Below are 18600 nucleotides of genomic sequence, written 5' to 3'. Positions count from 1 at the left end.
AACACTAGATGCTCGTCGGGCGGGGCCATTCGCATTTGAATCTGCATTGGCATCTGCATCTAGAGCATTCTCAGCCATCACGATCGATTGGCAAAGGTCAAGGGTCCTGGTTAGAATAGAACGCGGCTATAGGTACTGCGACACAGCGTTAGGAACAGACGGAACAGTTCTAGTCCGATATGTCGAGCGTTGCGTGCGTGTTTTCTAACGTTGACAAGGTTACTGTAAAGTCAAAAAACATTTGAGGTCAAGACAAGCTTAGTCTGAGGTCCTAGTACCTACTACCCAGTAGCCTCCTGCAGTGGGGTTGTGGCTTGTGACAGTGGAGGCGTTCCGCACTCTTCAGCGGCTGTAGCATCTGTATCTTCATTGGATGATACCAAACTAAGCAGAAGCACGTCATGGTGCTAAGGAAACAGAATGACGACGGTGAGACCAAGGCTATCGAGGTCTGAATACCTTCACTTTGGCATATTAAACTAGTCCTTAACAGCTTAGATGCTTTTTTATTATAGTAAATTTTTATAAATTAAAGTCTTTTATAATTTAATTTTTTTTTTTTTTAAAAAAAAAGAAAAGATTTATTAATTAAAATATATAAGCATCTGCAGAACTGTGAGTACTGGATATGCTCCCGATGTAACAAGCACTATCTAACGTCGATGAGGGATGAGCATGAGGTTGCAGGCCTTGAAGCACGGCCAGCGCGTTGCAACTACTGCCGCAAGACTGGGCAACATAAGGAGATTTCTCAGCACGAAACTGAATGCAATACTCGGATCTGTCCAGGCTGCAGGCACGCCCTCAAAGTTGACACAATTGCGGCACATTGGGCAAAATGCACAAAGATGCTTTGTTCCAGCGGCTCCTATATAGTTGAGCGCAACGGGCCTCATAACTGTCCAAAGCAGCTTTGTCCAACCTGTCTCCGTCGTTTCTCTCGGGGATGTGAGGATGAACACCTAAGAGAGTGTGAAGGATACAAGAAGTTTGACTCTCTTCATTCAAAGAAAGAGTCGGATCGTGCTACCAGGTCAATTTTATCGCAGAATTTTCGATTTCCTCTCTTCGAAGGTCGCGCTAAAACCCTCACAACACATTCATTATTGATTTCGAGTGTATCTGCTCAGACGATGGGCCACTACCCCTTCAGGTAGCTATATTCGATGCTTTTGAGCGACAGGTTGTCCCCCCCACGGTCATAGATCATGAGATGACAGTTGGGGAACTCCGGCAAAAGATCAGCCTTTCAAAATTTCACCAAGCTCGCGGCCCGTTCGCTTCTGTTAGGGTGATTCAAAGGTTACAGCCTGGCCGTGAGGAAGACAGAATGATAGGTCTGACGTGTCATGCAATTGCAGAATTTATACGGAAGTATATCAACGTAAGTGCAACATTCGCCTTCTCTACCGCTTTCTTTTATTTGCTCTTTACTCATCTAACTTGCCTTCTCGAAAAGGCAACCCCTGCTATTGCCCTAAGAAAAGCCAACGATGACGAGATCAGCCAAAGTGGCATCGATGAGCTTTTGGACGACGATGAGGAGATTTGGGAGGATTTCTCAGACGATGAACCTCTGGAGGACATCCTAGACGATGAATCGGCGGGGGATCTCTTCATGAGATTTGAGGAGAAGCATACATTGGATAACTCCGTGGACGGTTCGAATTACAGATGCCTTTCAGCTATGGACGAAGGCACCTTCACCTCGAACATCTCCCCTCATGTCCAGTTCGTCTACAGATGCTTTGTTTGAGTTTCTTGAAGCAGGTATCTTGTCGTGCTCATTTATTTGATGTCTAGCCCATGCACCGGGCCATAAGACCTCTAATCTAAGATAGCATGGAGTTCCTGAATCTGCTGCAGCACGGCTGATCGACTAGTACCGCCCCTGGCCGATTTCGCCTCAACACTCGACTCATATTCGAATGCTTTCACAATGTCCGCTGTGAATCGAGAATCGATGGCTTGCAGTTGCTCCAGGGTTAGTTTATCCATCGGGGTTTCCGTATTTTCCGATAATGCAACAACGCGTCCAGAAATGTGATGAGCTTCCCTAAAAGGACATCCGTTTCGCACCAGCCACTCCGCGACATCAGTGGCAAGCATCGTCTTATCCAGGGCAGCCAACATCCGCTCAGGCCGCACGGTCATAGTGGCGATAACCCCGTTGGCGATGCCCAGACTGTCCAAAACAGTTTGGACCGAATCCAGCATGGGTTCCCATCCCTCCTGAAGGTCCTTGTTGTAGCAAGTTGGCAAGCCTTTCACGCTCTATCAGGTATCTGTTAGTGGCTGCTGTTGATCCGCTCCTGATCACTCATGAGCTGATATGTCTGTATTCGAACTCACCATCATCAGCCCAGCCATTTGACCGAAAGCACGACCTGACTTGCCGCGCAAGAGTTCCAAACTGTCGGCGTTCTTCTTATTCGGCATTAAACTGGACGTGAATTAGAGTCTTATGGGATTGCCTGGGAGTCGCGATGGATACAACGAACCTGCTGCCGGTACTATAAAGATCTGACAAACGACAAAACCCGAACTCGGAAGTGGAGTATAATATGAGATCTTCAGCCCACCTGCTGATATGGCTGGTGAATATCGAGTTCCAGCTTAGGAACTCGATGATGAAGTCACGGTCGCCTGAAGTGTTCATGGAGTTCAGAGTGATTCCGCTGAAACCAAGCTCCGCGGCTATTGCATCTCGATCGATGCCAAACACATTACCAGCTAATGCACCACATCCAAGTGGGCTAAGGTTGACCCTTTCGAAGACCTGGCGCAATCGCTCGAGATCCTGCTTGAACGAAGCAGCATGTGACATTATCCACTGACCCCAGCGAACTGGCTGCGCGCGTTGTAAGTGGGTGTAGCCGGGCATGAGGTAGTCGCTATGGATGTTACTCAGTAAGGGGCTTTGTTCGGATGTAGTGCCAGGCTTACATTTCAGCCTCGGCGCGTTTGGTGAGGACTTGTAGGAAAGCAACGAGTTGGCTGTCGATTTCACGGATGCGGTCACGTAGCCACATGCGCATATCACAAACGACCTGCTCGTTGCGGCTGCGACCTGTATGCAGCTTGCCAGCGGTGTCCTTTCCGATAAGCTCTCCCAATCGACGCTCGTTTGCAGTATGAATCTGATTCATTGTGTTAGCCTCGGGAGGTTAGGTGGCGTGGGCCAGCGTCTCACGTCTTCATCATTCGGCATAATAGCGAAGGTTCCCTGCTTCCATTCTTCCATCACTTCAAGCAGACCATGCTCGATCATCTTAAATTCGTCTTCGGTAATGATACCAACCTTTGAGTTGGCCCTGGCGAAAGCAATCGATCCAAGAACGTCCTCTCTATAGAGAGCCTTATCGTATATAATAGAGGCATTATACTTATGCATAAGCGGATCAATCCCACCTGGGCATCGCAAGATTAGTATACTGGATCCGAAGCTTGTGTCCGGGGACAATTGAACCTGTAAACCTGCCACCCCAGAGCATATTGGTTGCCGGGGCGTCCGTCTTCTTTTCCGCCATGTTGGAGTATTTGTTCTCGGCGCTCGTCGCGATCGTCGCGTTTGTTAGCTCGTTACGATTTCAAGCTCGATAGAACTGATAGAAACAATTGAGGTTACAGCGTGGTTGTAGCAATTGACGTTCAAACTAAGGGACGTGAGTCAATTTGAATAATGTTGCTTGACTAAAAAGGTCGAAAACGAGGGCGGGGCTAATCAAGTTCGAAAGTGTTACGGGTGTCCCACTTCCTGTCTTATCTGTTATCGCGAGCCCCAGTTCATCTGGTAAATAATCAGGTGATGATAATGATGCAGCCACGAATTATGTTAAACCGCAGGAGCGAAATTGGCAGTGTATTTTTATAAAAGTTGCTGCTTTTCTTAAAATAATTAGGTTACTTAAATAATTACCTCTTTTTTAAAATAATATTATGAATAAAATATAAAGTTTATAAGTTAGCCTTAAAAGGTATATCTAAGTATCTTTAAAGTTCAATATAGTTTAAATATTTATTACCTCTTAGGAGGTAAAGCTTTACTATGGTATATAACTGACTGATAGACCCCCTTACCAACGGCCTACTCGAAGTTTGTGGCGAACTTGGCATTCTAGTTCTTGCTTATTGTAAGGACTCTACTCCAATATCCCAGGAATTGACATGATCACTGACACAAAAGTCTAGCACCCCTCGGACGAGGTTTCCTCGGAGGCAAGATCAAGCCTGTCGAGGATCTTCCAGAGAATGACATGCGTGCCAAGATCCACCCACGCTGGCAAGGCGACAACTTCCGCAAGAATGCCCAGCTAGTTGATGATATCGAAGCCCTTGCAAAGAAGAAAGGATGCACAGTGAGCCAGATCGCCATCAACTGGCTCTTATCACTCTCGTCGCCCGGGGATGTCTACGATCGTGCCCATCCCTGGCTCTACCAAGTCCGACCGTATCCGAGAGAACGCGACAATCATCGATCTTACAGACGAGGACTTGCGCGATATCGACAGGCTACTTGCATCTTTTACGCCTGCCGGTGACAGATATCCTCCTCAACACATGAAATACGTCAGTGCTTAGGAACAAGTATTGCCGAATAGGATTATGGTGCAGATTGGAGGCGACAGGTCGGGTAGTATTGGCTGTGTATTTTGTGAACCAGTTAAACACCATCGTTTCAAGCTGCTAGACAAGGAGCTGCCTCCGAGACTTGGCTTGGCCCAACATATTTGCCTGTTGTACAAAGTTGGGTGTGGATAAGAGGGGATTGGAGATAGAAGACGTTTTGAAAGTAGTATATTTTTGTAAATGCATTCATATAATCAGTCATAAAGTCATGATTCTCGTATGAAGATCGTTTCAAACAAGCCCACAATAGCAACACTTTGTCCATCAGACGACCAGATTGACCGGCACGGGATAAGTGCAACATCGCATTTATCTCCAAGGTTGTTCCATATGGAAACAATTTGAGCCGCATCTGCATACACCAAAGTCAATTTGGATTGAACCGTTTCTGGCCCATGAGGGTGGAGTTGATGAAGTGATTCCTGCATGATTTTGCACATATCGATCTTCAAGCTATCCAAGGAAGCGGAATGAGGCCTGTCAGCATGAGAATATGCTGCTGTACTGTAGATTACAGTAGCACTTGCGGTTGTGACGACTGAATGCCATGTTTTCCAGCCTGGAAGCGTGAGCTCAGGCAAGCAACACATCAAAAAGCTCGCCTCTTCAATTTTCGAAAGACCGTTGTGAGCGTGCCACTCCACAGCAGCCTGCCGTGGCAGCTCTTCCACTTCAGCAGCAAACATAGGCGGGATACAAGTCTCAGGCTCATTCTGTTGACGTAGAGTCAGTGCCTCCCAGTCCGGAAGGGTCTTTCGGGTTGTCTTGTCATCGTTACCAAGCGACATGTAAGCAGGGTTGTATTTCAAGTCCCAAAGATCAGGACCGTTATCACCATCCCCCTCCTCATCAGGGGATCCATGTGCTTGTTTCCAAGCATACCCTGCCAGCTGGGCGCTGCGCTGGATCTCGGACGAGTTGGCACGGGGGAAGTAAGCAACTGAGCTTGTCCACCACTGAATCTTCATCTCCTGACCAACTCGCCACAAATGTTGCAGAGATAGGACAATTTGAAGCTCGTGTGACTTCTCAGATGTGGAAGGGAGGAGCATTGTTGCTGGAATCAAGGGTATCTGACCGGCAATGGAGATGCACCGAAGACCTGTAGGCTGGTCTTGAGCTGTCACGGGCACGTCTATCGCCTGACTGTAGGGGCCAATGTTTGCAGGTGCCCAGTATGACCTGGACTGGACATGGAGACCATTGCGGTCCCGTATCGCTTTAGGTGTAGGAGCAGCTAGGGAGATGGCAATATTCACACCAGCTGGTAGGAGGTCACCACAGGAAATGGTCACTCGCGACGGTGGGTTCGGCCTGGTGAATATCTTGCCGTACTCGCCATTAACCTTAGGAAAGTCTGACATGCGCCTTAAGACGACGATGGTACTTGTGACTTGAGAGAGTCGAACACCGGCCCCTGACGCCAAATCTCTGATCTTCTCTACGACCTGGATGGTTTCATCTTGTATCGGCATTTCACCCAACCCGAGGTCTGGAAGTACAGACCAACGCAAAACCTCGCTATCAGCAGTGAAGGTCCCTGCATCTTGGGATAGTGACGTCAACCTCCTTAAAATGGCAGAAGCCTTTGCGGCTTTCAACTCGTTCAAGGGTTGCGGCAGGTCGCCAAATACAGTCTTGAAGTGAGGATCGAGGAGATTGGGGATCCGAACTGCTGGTTTGGCTGCAGCATCATGCTTGTCTTCTAACCGTGCACCACCCAACATAAGCCATGAGCAACCGCCACCTTCACGCACTATCCTACGCCCCTGTTCTGGGACAACAATTCTCTTCTTGAACACGGAAGATGGGCCATCCAGGACGAGCGTCTCAAATTCACCACCTTCTCCTAGGGCTGCCGCACCTTGAGCTGAGCCAAACTTGCGTAATGCATTCTTGACACGACTCGAGCCTGTTTCGCTTGACACCCGTTCCCAGAGATGGTTCTCGTCTAGTCCAGCACTGGCAACTTTGATGATCCGTGCCTCTAATCCAACATTGGCCATATCAATCAACAACTGGGTATCGGCTGAGATGGCTGCGGATGGGGGTGGTAAGACTGGATACTGCCATAGGTAGGCCAGGGGCACAAGACCTAGGCGCAGTGCTATTGACTCAACACGGGTGCGTTGGTAGGTGGAGAGGATGGCACCAGCGCATACAGCATTAGCCTCTGGATGGCGGGCAATGATGGACTGTAACAAGGGAAGCATGGACTCCGTCTCATCACTCTCCTGGACCTTGTCCTGGGCATTAGCCGTGGCATCGTAGTCCCTCTCGTGGCGCACCGCACATCCAGTGATGGGTAGCCGATATAGCGGCAGGCCAGTTGCATCGGCGTACAGGGGGAGGACTTCGTGCCCGACTGTTTGGTACATGAAACTATTGAGGTCCGTGTCGGAAGATTCCCCGGAGCCCTGGCCTTGCCGAAGGCTGTCATGATCCCCTGTGGCAGGATCAGGCGGCTGGGGTGTCCAGGTACCCGGATCGATGCGCTGGAAGCCCACGGGAGATGAGAGATCCGAAGGTGTCTGGAGATTGGTCTCTGGTTCAGCCTTGGTGGCGTCTTCCTGGCGGAACGGTGATTGTCCGCCTGAAATAGCTGAACTTGAGTCTGGTGCTGGTGCTGGGAATAAGTTTGCAAGAGCCACGATCTGATGGCCGTGCTCGAGACAGTGGATCAGGCTGAAGAAGCTATCTTTGCCCCCCGAGATAAGAGCAATGACATTGAGCTTTTCAGAAGACATGGCTGATAGAACAGTGGCCGTTGACCAGGCACTGCTGTACGGAAGTTGTACCCAGTCAGGCAGGCAGCTAGAGGCTGGGAAATGAGACCTGAAGGATAGTTCTAGCTCCAATTTAGCAATTATTCTAAAGACGGGGTGGAAGGCTTGAAGAAAGCCTCTGGCGTACTTTTAATTAGGAGCGGACATTTGATGTGGTGTAGTGTAGCGGAGTTTGGTGGTGAATTGGGATGAGGTGTGTGGTGCAAGAGAAGATGTTGATAGCGCCAAGCTAATTCATTTGGTAGTAGATGTTTTAGGCTTGTTTCTCTGTGGGCCCCTGGGCTTCCAACCATCAAGCTTGACTACGAATTTTGCGATACTGAAGCTTTTGTTAGCCTGTGAGCTACTACTCCATGAAAGGCATGAGAAAGTCAGTCCACCATGTTTCATCTTGGGTTTGGCTGAACTAAAACAAAATAAACAAGTGCCCTCTCGGATGAACCAACAACTCTTTTAGCCTACCAACCCAAGAGCTTATCTTTTCCCCGAGACCTCGACTTGACCAGCCGGACCCAATGCCAATGTTTGAAAAGGAAAGGCGTCAAATTGTCAATATCAGCCGGGGAAATGGCAATTAGCGACATTGAACCGTTACAGTCCCATTCCATGTACACAGTCATTTCCTCACCTCCTCGTCTCTATCTCATCTCCGCCTCGGAGTCCTCTTTGTATTGGACCTAGTGACGGGGAGTCGACCCGGCAATGAAGATCATCCGAAGACGGTACGAGATGGCAATCCAGGGTCTCTGGTTCTGTATCAAGTTTTAGGTCAACGATATGGATTCCATGTACATCACCTACTCACGTCGCGAGTAAGGTAATCGATCAGTCCCACCTACAGACTGCGCTATCCAGAGATTTTCAAAACCGACACTGGCGCCAACACGGACAGCACGGACAGGGTCTTCGTCCCTGAGCGCCCAAGGCGCCACACGAGATCGCCGATCCGAACTGGACTTTTCTATTCCGACCTAGCCTCGACTGAAAGATCCGTCGACAAAAGAGGAACAGACTACGGAGAGGCAGGTAGGTAGCCAGCCAGCCAGAGATATAGTAGTTACATCAAGAGCTCCTCCGGGAGGGAATCATGGCTAAGCTGTTGACGCGCCAGTGGCTGAGCCAGGTTTCACACAAGGTCCCGTAGGTCATACCATCAGTCTTTAGAAGGTTGACATAGTTCTTAGTTGAGGTTTCGGAGGATGAAGGTACAATTAAGTAGCAGCAATGAGGAGTGTTATGTCAAGTTAAACAAGTCAACGTACTGTCAAGTCGCTGCTCCAAAGAAATCACAGGCAAGATGAACGAGATATGTGGCAGCATTGTGTAAATTGTTGATCAATAGACCAAACTTCTAAATTGTACATGAATTGTTGTGAGGATGAGCGTCTGTCAATGACTGTGACCGGCACACTCCTGTACTCGACATCTCTAAAAATCCAGCAACAGGCAAACGACAGACAAAGAATCAGAGTAAACACAAGAATATGGAAGAAGAAAAAGACAAACGCCTTCACCTTCATCTCCCACTGCTCTCAAGTGATACCGTCGTCCCGGCGAGCCTTCAGTTCCAGCTTCCAGCCGCACAGGATGATTACAACGAGTGTAAAGAACGGCAAGCCGCCAAGTTTTTATGGTGGTCGTTGTCGTTGGCAAACTCATCCATCACGATTCTGATGTGAGGTGAGGGAGCCGCTCCCAAATGTTCTCAAAACCAAATAATTTTTCCCCTCTCGCGCCAGTTGTGTCCATTGAATAAAGTCACCAGAAAGCCAAGTTCAACCAGCTGTGTCGCACAGTTGACCTTGGCGATGCATTGCAATTCTTCAAAAACAAGAAACCGATGAAATCAAATGTCCTCCTTAGTGTCGTGATGCGTAGCGAGGCTGTGGATATTGTTGATACAGGTATGGTGACGATGTGTAAATGCATTCATTATCGCTTGCACTCTTTTGTGTGAAGACTCCCTTTTACCCAAGGTTGTAACCTAAATGGAAAATGTTCCGTGACCCAAATGCCACCGTCAAATTTGAGCGGATGGCCGAAGAAGAAGAAGGTCGTCAGCGTCGTATCGGGCATATGTCAAGATAATCGACTAGCTTTCTTGAGCATTTTGAATGATGTATGATTGATGGACCATTTAGTCAGAGCGCTTGCGCTTCTTCTTGCCCTGGTCGCTGCCCTCATCAGAGGACATTTCACTTGCACTGCCGGGTATCTCAGAGGCAATCTGGAACAGGACCTTGCCGTAGTTGCTGTAATCTTCGGCCGTAGGAGGGATCATGGAGGCATCATATGCGTGTGAGTCGTCATCAATGAGGTTCATGACGATGGCGCCGCTACCATGGGTTCGAGCATGCTGAGCCAGGTTGTCGCTTCTGGAGAACTTCTTGCCGCACTCGTTGCACTCGAAAGGCTTCTCTTGGGTGTGCAGAGAACGGTAGTGGCGCTTGAGGTGTTCCTGGCGGCGGAAGCGGCGGTTGCAGAGATCACAGACAAAGGTCTTTGAAGGGTCCTCGGTGAGGGACTGCTTACGACCGCGGCGGTTTGCAGGAGCGGGGAGAGGAGCAGGGGAACCCTCTGAGCCAGATGAGGCACCAGAGTCGCTAGCTTCAGCAGCCTGGTTGGAAGACTCCTGAGTGTTACCAGAGTCTGTGGCGGAGGCAGCCATGTTCATGACAGGGCCAGCGGTGCTCTCCTTGACGTGAGTCTTCTTGGTACGCTTGTCCTTGTGGCAGTCCTCGGACGCACAGGAGACTGGAGGGCTGGGATGAGAGGGAAACTGGAAGGCCACGTTGTCGTCAAATGAAAGGTCCTCGTCACCGATGAAGCTGCCGTGGCCAAGGGAAACAACTGAGGAGCCAGTGCAAGCCCGAGGTCGGGTGATGTCAGCAGAAGCAGTAGCAGGCTGCTCAGAGAGATTGACGAGGCTGTTGACGAAATCGTCCTCAGACTCGAAATCAGAAAAGTCTTCAAAGGTGGGGAGGCCGTGGGGAACAGCAGGGTTGAAGTCAAAAGACTGAGCAGCAATCTTGGGCTCAGCCTTGATCTCATCGAGAGCAAATTCAGGGGCGAGGGTGCTGTTGATGGCACCAGTACCGACAGTCAGATTCCTTGGGTCGCAGAAGTCGACGTCCAAATCCGGTGTAGAGACGGAGCGGGCATAAGGTGCGGGTGAGGGAGACAGAGACGGGGTGGACACGAGGTCGCTGGCGGTGTTGCTAAGAGAGGGAACCTTGCCGAGTTGAGATTGAAGGTACACTATCATTGCACAGTTAGTCTCCATCAGGTCATTCCCGTGTTTGCTCCACTGTTCAGGTACTGGGACAGCGCACTGCAGGTCTGCGCCTCAAAAGGTGATTGGGCCGAGATAGCGATAGCCAACGTCAGCACCACCATCTTTCCCGCTACCAGGCCCAAAAATAGGCTCAAGCCGAGCTTGCGGCACAATACCATTGTACGATCCGGTAATTGGAGGCTTTGAGATAAAAGTAAACTTACCAGGTGTCATTGGGGGAGATCCGCAGTTGGACCAGTCGAGTACTGCAGTCTCAACAGGCTCGAGAGCCTCCTTGAAGCCATCGATACCATCCAGTCCAGAAAACATGGGGTTCATCGGGGTCTGGAGCACCTCGCAGGCGCTGGGGCTGCCAATGGTACTACCAGAGGTCGACAGAGGTGGTGTCGAAGGGAAGTACGAGTTCTCGTACAGCTCATTCTCCAACAAAATGGCGGGCTTATGCGACATGGGCTGTGGCGAGGCAGTAGGAGTCATGACGGCTGGGCCATTGCTGTACAGAGTAGGGGGCTGAGAGTTGCTGGCTGAGCTGGGTCGCGAGTAGACTGGAGTTGAAGGCAGTGTAGGAACCATGGGATACATATGCATTTGTTGCTGAGCAAAGTGTTGTCGCATATCATGCTTGGACTCAGGGTTATAGAAGTAGAAGGGAGCTTGGCCGACGGCCTGGGGCATCATTGTGGAATCCATTTCTGTACAAGACTATCGTGTTAGCCAAATCTCCATCGTCTGGTATTTGCAGGATTCCACAAACCTTTAGAGTTGGCTGTGGTGTTAGCGGGTTGGAGGGTTTAGATATTAAGTTGGTATTGGTGTATGTATAGTTTGCTTGACTGGCAATCGGCCTAATGAAGGTGTGGTGTTCGGTTCTTTTGTGGTGTTCCAAAGAGTGGACAACGAGTTGAGACTCGGTATTAGGTGCGTGGATTGGGGACGTTCTTGTTGTACATGTAAGGTCTGAAGTCTAGTCCAAGGTAGTTGAAGCAAGCACAAGAGATTTATCAAGTATATCGAGAGTGCCGCAAGAGGTGGTTATAATGAATGTGAGGGACTCTCGAGGAACGAGGATATCCAGCAAATAAGAACGATTCACAAAAGAAGGAAGAACCTGGTATAAAAGAGAAGAGAGTATTACAGAGATCCGACGCGGTTGTCGATCATACCTTTCGATGAGGAGGGAAACGAAGGATGGACAAGCACGGGGACGTGGAGTGATAAGTACTGACGACGAGGACTGGCGTATTCACACCAGATGTGCTCGATAGGCAGTCAGTTAGAAAACCCTCCATGTCGTGTCTCAATCACCAAGCCAGGGTCAGAGAGCTGTGGATCTTGATCCACCACCACCACATCCCATCCTCTGGATCCACCACCCTCACTCTTTGGTTCAAAGGCCTGTCACTCGCAATCTGTCCCACGCCCACACACGCCCTCAAGGGCCCAGCGGCGGACCAGACGGCAGAGTGCCCCCAGGCCCCTGTCAAAGCACCCAAGTCATGTCTGGGGCAAGGGAAACATGAGGTGCGGGCCTGGGCGTCCCTGGTCTTCTTCAACTTAAGCCCATGGGCATACTAAGCATGGCAGTCTTGCCAGTACGGGCCATGGGGCCACGGCTCCCCATCCACACCACTATGGCGCAGCCACTGGCTTTTCTAATTCTGGACGGTATCGGCTGGGAACCTCGAGCCTATCCGTCGCCGGATGGCCCGCCGCGGTATGAGAGTAGCCCCCGAAGCCTATCCAGTCCCAACTTTGTACACCAATGCAACAACCCATGCGCCGACTGAATAACGAGCTCGGCCATAAAGTAGTGGATAAGGTATGGATGTTCATGTGGATGCTTGTATGGAAGGATGGGATGGCACGAAAAATCAAAAGCTTGCAATAGAGGGTCCTCGGTCGCTTGTGCAAGACCTGTGCGAGTGTGCACAAGTCCCATGTCTTGTCTCTGGTGTCTCGTTCTTCTGTAGTCTGTCATATTTTTCTCTTTTTGACTTTTTGTTGGTTGGCTTGCGTACGCGCTTGGTGTGTGATGTGTGTGTTCATCACCCACAAACCCGGGTCCAGCATAGCATAATCCAGCCCTCCGACGAACGGAATGAATACCACAGCCGCCATTAATGATGAGCACATCGCAATGCACATTTCTCACATCCCTCGTCTTATCCCTTCCATTTGTTTGGGCTCCCATCAACCAGTGGGGTCCCGAGGATGGCAGACACACCGCGAGTTATGCGATGGCCCTGGACAAAGTGCGCGCCATGGTGCAATACCACTCGCCTTGAGCGGCCTCCCTACCCCCAGGTGGCACGCAAACCGCAAACCTCGTCACAGAAACTGCATAATCCCGTTCACTGATAGGATAGTGCCTTGGCGAGTCGCCATGCATCAAGGTGCATTAGACTCGCCGCGCCTCATTGTAACAGAATAATAAATAACTTGTATGCTAAGTTCATAATGAGGATTGGGCACGTCCATAATGGGCCCTGGCCGTGCACAACTCCAAAACTGTCCACTCGGAACAACGTTGTGCACCTCCTCATGTCCGCTTTTGCCATTACACAGTCGACGGCGCCGATATGCACGCTTCCATTCGCCGGGCTATGGTATCACCTCCACCCGATGCATCTCTGGATGTGCTATGTAAGGTACAGGCGACGCTTGCTTCATTTCCAGACCAGTTAGGTTGGCTGATCACCTTGACGCGGGCTCTGGCAGACTACTCGGCTCTGTGGAGCGTTCGACGTCACCCATCCCGTCAAAGCAGCCGTCGTTGTTTCGTCCTGGTAGTCCAAGATTAGAAGGAGCCTGTGGTGACGACTGGCCGCTTCGGTCTCTGGTTGGACACAAGCTCGTAAGTATAGATGACGATATGGAGCGAGATGCCTCGTTGGTGGACGGCTTGGTCAATCATGGTTGAATATAGCTGGAAGTTTGAAACAACGAGTGAAAGCCAGACCTTTGATGACACAATAGGTCGGTAGTCCTTGAGAGAAACGGGCGCCTGATTGATTTTTGGCCGAACTGATCCGTTGCTGTTTTGCAGTTTTTGTCCGAGATCCAAGTCTCTGATATGATTGCTTATTGCTAGGCATCTTTGAGTTCCTGGTTGGTTCTTTTCTCTACAGTGATTACCTCGCCTTGCCTATCAGTTCGCATGTCTTGCTTGACTCGCATCATGCACCGCGATGCTGTAACAGCTCGTTGTCAGCATGTAAAGATACCCATCTCGGTCAAAGTCCATCCTGTGCTTCAGGACGAGCCAAGTTACCATCTCAATATAAAAGTGATGCCACTAAATTCGACAACTTGGGGTTGAAGAGACAAGCAATTGTCGTGTGGAGTCACTAAACTGGTCCGCGCTGTACCCAAAAGTGTTATCGGTGCCCAGAATAGTCAATAGGTTGGCTTGGGAATGCCACACAGCCCCGTTGAGATGAGAATTAATTTTATGCGGCAAGCCCGGTTGCGCTCTTTGACGTCTCATCACCAAATATCTCTGCATAAAAACTGGACGGGACGGAGCGCCAACGGCACCTACCCAGTTTGGTCAAGCTGCTACCGAGGGGTCCAAGCATTAAGGTACCTAGCAGGTAGGTACGAGGTGATGGATAGCTACGACTCACTAATGCACTTTAGCATCTCGTACCTGAACTGAGCTGAACTTACATTATTCTCTGTAACACCAGCATACATACAGAGTATGACCCAGTATGTTGGCGCTGCGCGCGCCAGTTGAGTCGTGGATGAGAACACCTAGTGGGCGATCTATTGCGTATAGCGTATGACGATGGGCGACAGCGAAGCTGGAGCTGCATTGCGTAAGTGCTATGCCGTTCAGGTACCAGGAACGTCGACTGCTGCACTGCAGGCACAGCTTTCCATCCTTTCGAATTACGTTGTGCAGGACACAGCTGTATCAGGGTGGGGGTGTTTATCCATGCTTAGTCGAAGGTATCGTTGGCCACTGTTCTACGAAGCTTCTCTCCATTATGCTGTTGGGGCTACCTATATGGAAGGGTTCAATATCGTTGCTTCGGTCATGCGATCGCCAACTAGGTAGGAACCTACTCTTACCTAAGGTAAGTGGTAATTGGTATCTGCCTTCCGGAGGATAGAGTAATTTGACATGTTCAAACAAGGATAAGCATGACCCAGCCAACCGTCCTTTGTAGTGATAGGCTGTCAATTGGCCCAAGGGTCCAAAGGAAGCAACGACGGCTTCTAAATGTAACGTCAGAGAAGCATCCCAGCTTCCACGTCCCAGGATAAGGGCTGGTCGGTACCCGGACTGTCAGAATCTTACCCAGCAAACCCAAAGTCCTGAATGCCCACATCCATCTCATCCCGTCACTGCGTACAATCCATGACCCTGGAGACTGACGTCCGGCCCCCAACCCGACCAATTGTCAACAACTTCCCGTCCCTTCTTGGGAAGGTTCTATGCGATCGAGTCTTGGCTTCTTGCTTCGTCCCGCCTGGCCTGGGCGTTCAAATGCGCCTGTTCGCTGTCTGGACCTTGCCCAGGCTGCCTCTATTACTCCAGTTGTCTCTTCAACCACTATCCGTACTCAGTAGCTATGTACGGTCCACCTCAATGCCCCAATCATTTGTGGTCTAAGAGCACCATGGACATCTAAATACGCCACATATTCAGCTCCCCCAATCGCCATGGGCGCACGAACAAGCCAGTGCATGCTGGGTAGTGCAGCTCAGTCATCTGTGCCATACTGCAATAGGCTGTTGGCAACGACATCGAGTCAAGCAACTTCATATCAGGAACAACAGTCACAATGGCACCACGGCCAATGACTTACGACAGTATGTAACTACCACACTCATGCTTGTTGTAACCGTGATGGTCAAAGAGCCAGAATTGACTCGCCTAGAACGGTGCCTTCCTGTTCCAGCTTGCTGGATATAGTTCGTCTCACCATTGCGCCCACAGCGAGTCAGAATAGGTATCAGAACAGGCAGGCCACATGGTGAAAACCGCTCAGATCGAGATCTGCACTAACACGGACGATTCTAATATGGTGTTCGGGAACACTATGGTTTCGATTCCCTGATGCGTCTGGCATTCTCTCTCGTGCCAAAGCGTCTGTCATCCCAACTTTGACCTCCTCTCAAGGGTTCAGTCGTCCTCAATGTTCATGGCATCTCCATGAAATGATGAACGGTCGCCTCTTCCCGCAACCCAAGCATCTGCGCAGCAGCAAAAGCTCCATTTAGATCATATGAATCCTCAACGGGAAGCCGGGACCAGGGTCCCTTTTCCCGTCGGTATCCAAATTGAATGAGAGAAATTTCGCCTAATGTCTTACTTCAACTAGAATATGAAAAGGGCAGCCGAGCAGTAATTTGAGCTCTCTAGCAAACCAAGCACCAAGCGACTGCTATGGCAGAAAGCACCCTGTTAGTATCCGTACATACATGGTTTCCAATACTCTGGGACACCTGGCCCCGGACGGAAATGTCCCCGAATTGTTACAGACTCCAAACGGAGCAATTGCCAGGTTGCTAATATGAGGCTCCACGACCACAGGTCAATACATACAGAACCATGCGATGAACCGCCCCAGAATCCGGCTTTGATTTAGCCTCGGTCGGAAGCTCGACGTTCCAGAAGGTCCCAAACCTTCGGTGCGGAACCCTTCAATCGTCAAACTTATCTTGGACAGGTGAAACACTTTGGTGATCAATACTGTACACGATAAATGAGTGTACTCCAACGCACACTCGTTCTTGGCATTGACAATAGCTCGTGAGATGTCCTCCAAGCTTGTCTCGCCTTCTTACGGCTTCCGTTGGATGTCTCTGATACGAATGTTTCTACCCGTGTTTCCGCCTCACTATCAAAAAGTCAGCCGTGGTTTGACCCACCATACACGATCATCTCCTCTCGTCAAGGACGCGACGTTACGGACCAGTGTAGTGGATAACTAATAATTTCTAACCTTGCCTATTATGAACGGCATGACCGAATTGTGACCGTCCGCCGATGCCAGGCTAGAGCTTCGGGTGGTGTCCCATTGGCCATCATAAGGGTATTCCTCAAACCTGAAACCCTAGCTGATGCACAAAGTCGCTGTGCCTGACTGTGGTGCTATGCTTTGGGGTTGCATTAGCCAGGAACATTTCATACGAGGATGGCATTATGTGGAATAGTGCATGGGTCACTTGCTCAAATAAGCACATTGGACGCCTCCCAACGCACAATCAAGGCACAAATCGACTTCTCATTTCCTGATGCAAGCCACATATGCACAAGCACCTGAGCTCGCACATGCACAGGAGGATCCATATTCCTGATGTTTTAGCCCAAAGATGGACTCGGTCTTGTGTCCCTAGGTCAGTACTTGTGCGTGCTTATGCATACGAGCGCCCGCAGGGTGTACGTCTGTAGGTACAAGTCTCGGTCCTCCAAATGCAGAACCATACAAACCTTCTCGCACGTCTCAATGAACCTTCTCGCACGTCTCAATGAACTATTCTCAGCAAAGACACTTACCCATGCCAAATTCCTGGAGATCTTCACCACTAAGCCCGTCATTATCCTTCTGCCGATTCAAAGCTGCCACAGACTTTGGGCTATGATCGTATACATTTGTTTCGTTTGACCAATTCCTCCAGGTGTCTCCCACAGCACTTGGGGTTCTCCTCATTCCCTCAATGTTCTTGATAAACCGAGCATTTCATCTTTCCTGTCAGGTAGTAGTCATCCATGAAAATGGCCTCCAACAGCCGGGCAACTAACGATTCTGGGGTGCCTGCTAGGTCCTCAAGGATCCGTTGACAGTTCGGGTCAGCTCTTGTGGGCAAGTTCGTGTCGTTAGTAGGGCGACCCCCTCGTTGGCCCATGTCAACTTATTGGTGGCAACTCTTGGTACCTTGCATGACAGCGTTCCAAACTGATGCAGAAATATAACAGACAGGGCTTTTTTTCCAAGCGACCGCCACCGTTATGCAGGAACAAGAACAAGAAAAGCCAATTGTGGCTGTCACACAAACAGTTTCCTAGCAAACCGTTTTGATAGAGTGTATGGCTTTGTGCCGCGAACAAACATATTCAGACCTCTCAGATTGCAAAAGAACAAGGTCCTGCCTTTGTCTAAGGCGTCGCATCGTATATATTCCTAGATCACATTGAATTATAGCTCACCAGAAAGAGACCACCAACTGCGTCAACCAGCTATGTACAAAACAGCGAAATTGACAGGGTTTATTTCAACATGGCTGTTCATGGTTTCTGGCCCAGCCTAAAAGATTTCTCAGCGCATCATTGTGGCCCATCTTGAGCGACGACCCCAGAAATGCAAACAGTAGTCACCATAGGCCACTTGCAAACATGATATCAGTGGCAAGCGACTACGTTGAAGAGTTTTGGGCTATTGGGCCGCCCGTCAGTCTATGCTCGCTCGAGTTATCAGCTCCACTGATCCTCTTTGTGGGCCTTTTGCAGACTCTCTTCACCTTACAGGTCTCTGTAAGAACGTGCTCTGAAGCTATCGACACCGCCGTCGTGCAGAGACCACAAGATGGTACAGGCCCTGAACATTGAGGGCATCGACAGCTCCATCGTCTTGTTAGTGGCAGGCTCTGGTCTCGCGGAGCCGGGTGTCGACGTCCTGGTGCAGCAGCGGATGTGCAAGCTTGGCCGAGCTGGATATCAGTGGGAGCTAACCACTTTCGAGAGCGAGGCAAAAGAGAGGATCCGACGTGTTGGATTCGTTTTGTTCCGCGAGCCACCAACTACGCCTAACCACCCCAGACTGTAGGCAATCTGAACCCGTGTCCGCGGCTGCCAGGGCTTGCGAGAGAGGTTCTCGCATTGAGAATCCCAAATGCCTTTCCGCCGTGGCACAACATTCTGAATATGTATTTCTTCAA

The 18600-nt window shown here is 50.0% G+C and overlaps 7 protein-coding genes across 12 annotated transcripts; 4 read left to right on the top strand and 3 right to left on the bottom strand.

Annotated features, from left to right (window-relative positions):
* Positions 1 to 667: 667 nt before the first annotated feature.
* Positions 668 to 1944, top strand: FOXG_18219 (uncharacterized protein). Its single transcript, XM_018398273.1, has 2 exons — positions 668 to 1384; positions 1460 to 1944. Exons 1-2 carry the CDS (start codon positions 1214 to 1216, stop codon positions 1754 to 1756), a joined length of 468 nt encoding a protein of 155 aa, XP_018235135.1. The 5' UTR covers positions 668 to 1213; the 3' UTR covers positions 1757 to 1944.
* On the bottom strand, positions 1314 to 3754 carry FOXG_01957 (argininosuccinate lyase). 5 transcript variants are annotated; one of them, XM_018379114.1, is made up of 6 exons: positions 3470 to 3754; positions 3194 to 3411; positions 2947 to 3140; positions 2502 to 2894; positions 2353 to 2443; positions 1314 to 2274 (listed from the first exon to the last, which is right to left on the bottom strand). In XM_018379114.1, exons 1-6 carry the CDS (start codon positions 3528 to 3530, stop codon positions 1828 to 1830), a joined length of 1404 nt encoding a protein of 467 aa, XP_018235130.1. In that variant the 5' UTR covers positions 3531 to 3754; the 3' UTR covers positions 1314 to 1827. The 5 variants fall into 5 exon arrangements, with proteins under 5 accessions (XP_018235130.1, XP_018235131.1, XP_018235134.1 ...); XM_018379115.1 differs by having other exon boundaries at positions 3194 to 3754; XM_018379118.1 differs by having other exon boundaries at positions 1314 to 2443.
* Positions 3755 to 3832: 78 nt separating this feature from the next.
* FOXG_18218 (uncharacterized protein) lies at positions 3833 to 4541 on the top strand (the record flags this gene model as incomplete). Its single annotated transcript, XM_018398272.1, has 3 exons — positions 3833 to 3860; positions 4071 to 4133; positions 4192 to 4541. The coding sequence occupies 3 exons, from the start codon at positions 3833 to 3835 to the stop codon at positions 4539 to 4541; spliced, it is 441 nt and encodes a 146-aa protein (XP_018235129.1).
* Positions 4101 to 8447, bottom strand: FOXG_01956 (uncharacterized protein). The gene is made up of 2 exons (XM_018379113.1): positions 7543 to 8447; positions 4101 to 7477 (listed from the first exon to the last, which is right to left on the bottom strand). Exons 1-2 carry the CDS (start codon positions 7706 to 7708, stop codon positions 4836 to 4838), a joined length of 2808 nt encoding a protein of 935 aa, XP_018235128.1. The 5' UTR covers positions 7709 to 8447; the 3' UTR covers positions 4101 to 4835.
* Positions 8448 to 8455: 8 nt separating this feature from the next.
* Positions 8456 to 12315, bottom strand: FOXG_01955 (zinc finger protein MSN2/4). 2 transcript variants are annotated; one of them, XM_018379111.1, is made up of 3 exons: positions 11465 to 12315; positions 10914 to 11402; positions 8456 to 10673 (listed from the first exon to the last, which is right to left on the bottom strand). In XM_018379111.1, exons 2-3 carry the CDS (start codon positions 11398 to 11400, stop codon positions 9553 to 9555), a joined length of 1608 nt encoding a protein of 535 aa, XP_018235126.1. In that variant the 5' UTR covers positions 11401 to 11402; positions 11465 to 12315; the 3' UTR covers positions 8456 to 9552. The 2 variants fall into 2 exon arrangements, with proteins under 2 accessions (XP_018235126.1, XP_018235127.1); XM_018379112.1 differs by having other exon boundaries at positions 8456 to 11402.
* FOXG_01954 (uncharacterized protein) lies at positions 11998 to 12995 on the top strand (the record flags this gene model as incomplete). The annotated part of the gene is made up of 2 exons (XM_018379110.1): positions 11998 to 12231; positions 12822 to 12995. 2 exons carry the CDS (start codon positions 11998 to 12000, stop codon positions 12993 to 12995), a joined length of 408 nt encoding a protein of 135 aa, XP_018235125.1.
* A 5063-nt stretch (positions 12996 to 18058) lies between these two features.
* FOXG_18217 (uncharacterized protein) lies at positions 18059 to 18488 on the top strand (the record flags this gene model as incomplete). Its single annotated transcript, XM_018398271.1, has 2 exons — positions 18059 to 18251; positions 18301 to 18488. 2 exons carry the CDS (start codon positions 18059 to 18061, stop codon positions 18486 to 18488), a joined length of 381 nt encoding a protein of 126 aa, XP_018235124.1.
* Positions 18489 to 18600: the final 112 nt, after the last annotated feature.

Source organism: Fusarium oxysporum, chromosome 5, assembly GCF_000149955.1.
Source record: "Fusarium oxysporum f. sp. lycopersici 4287 chromosome 5, whole genome shotgun sequence".
NCBI lineage: Eukaryota > Fungi > Ascomycota > Sordariomycetes > Hypocreales > Nectriaceae > Fusarium > Fusarium oxysporum.
Note: the sequence above shows the minus strand (reverse complement) of the source record. Positions and strands in the feature narration are given on the sequence as shown.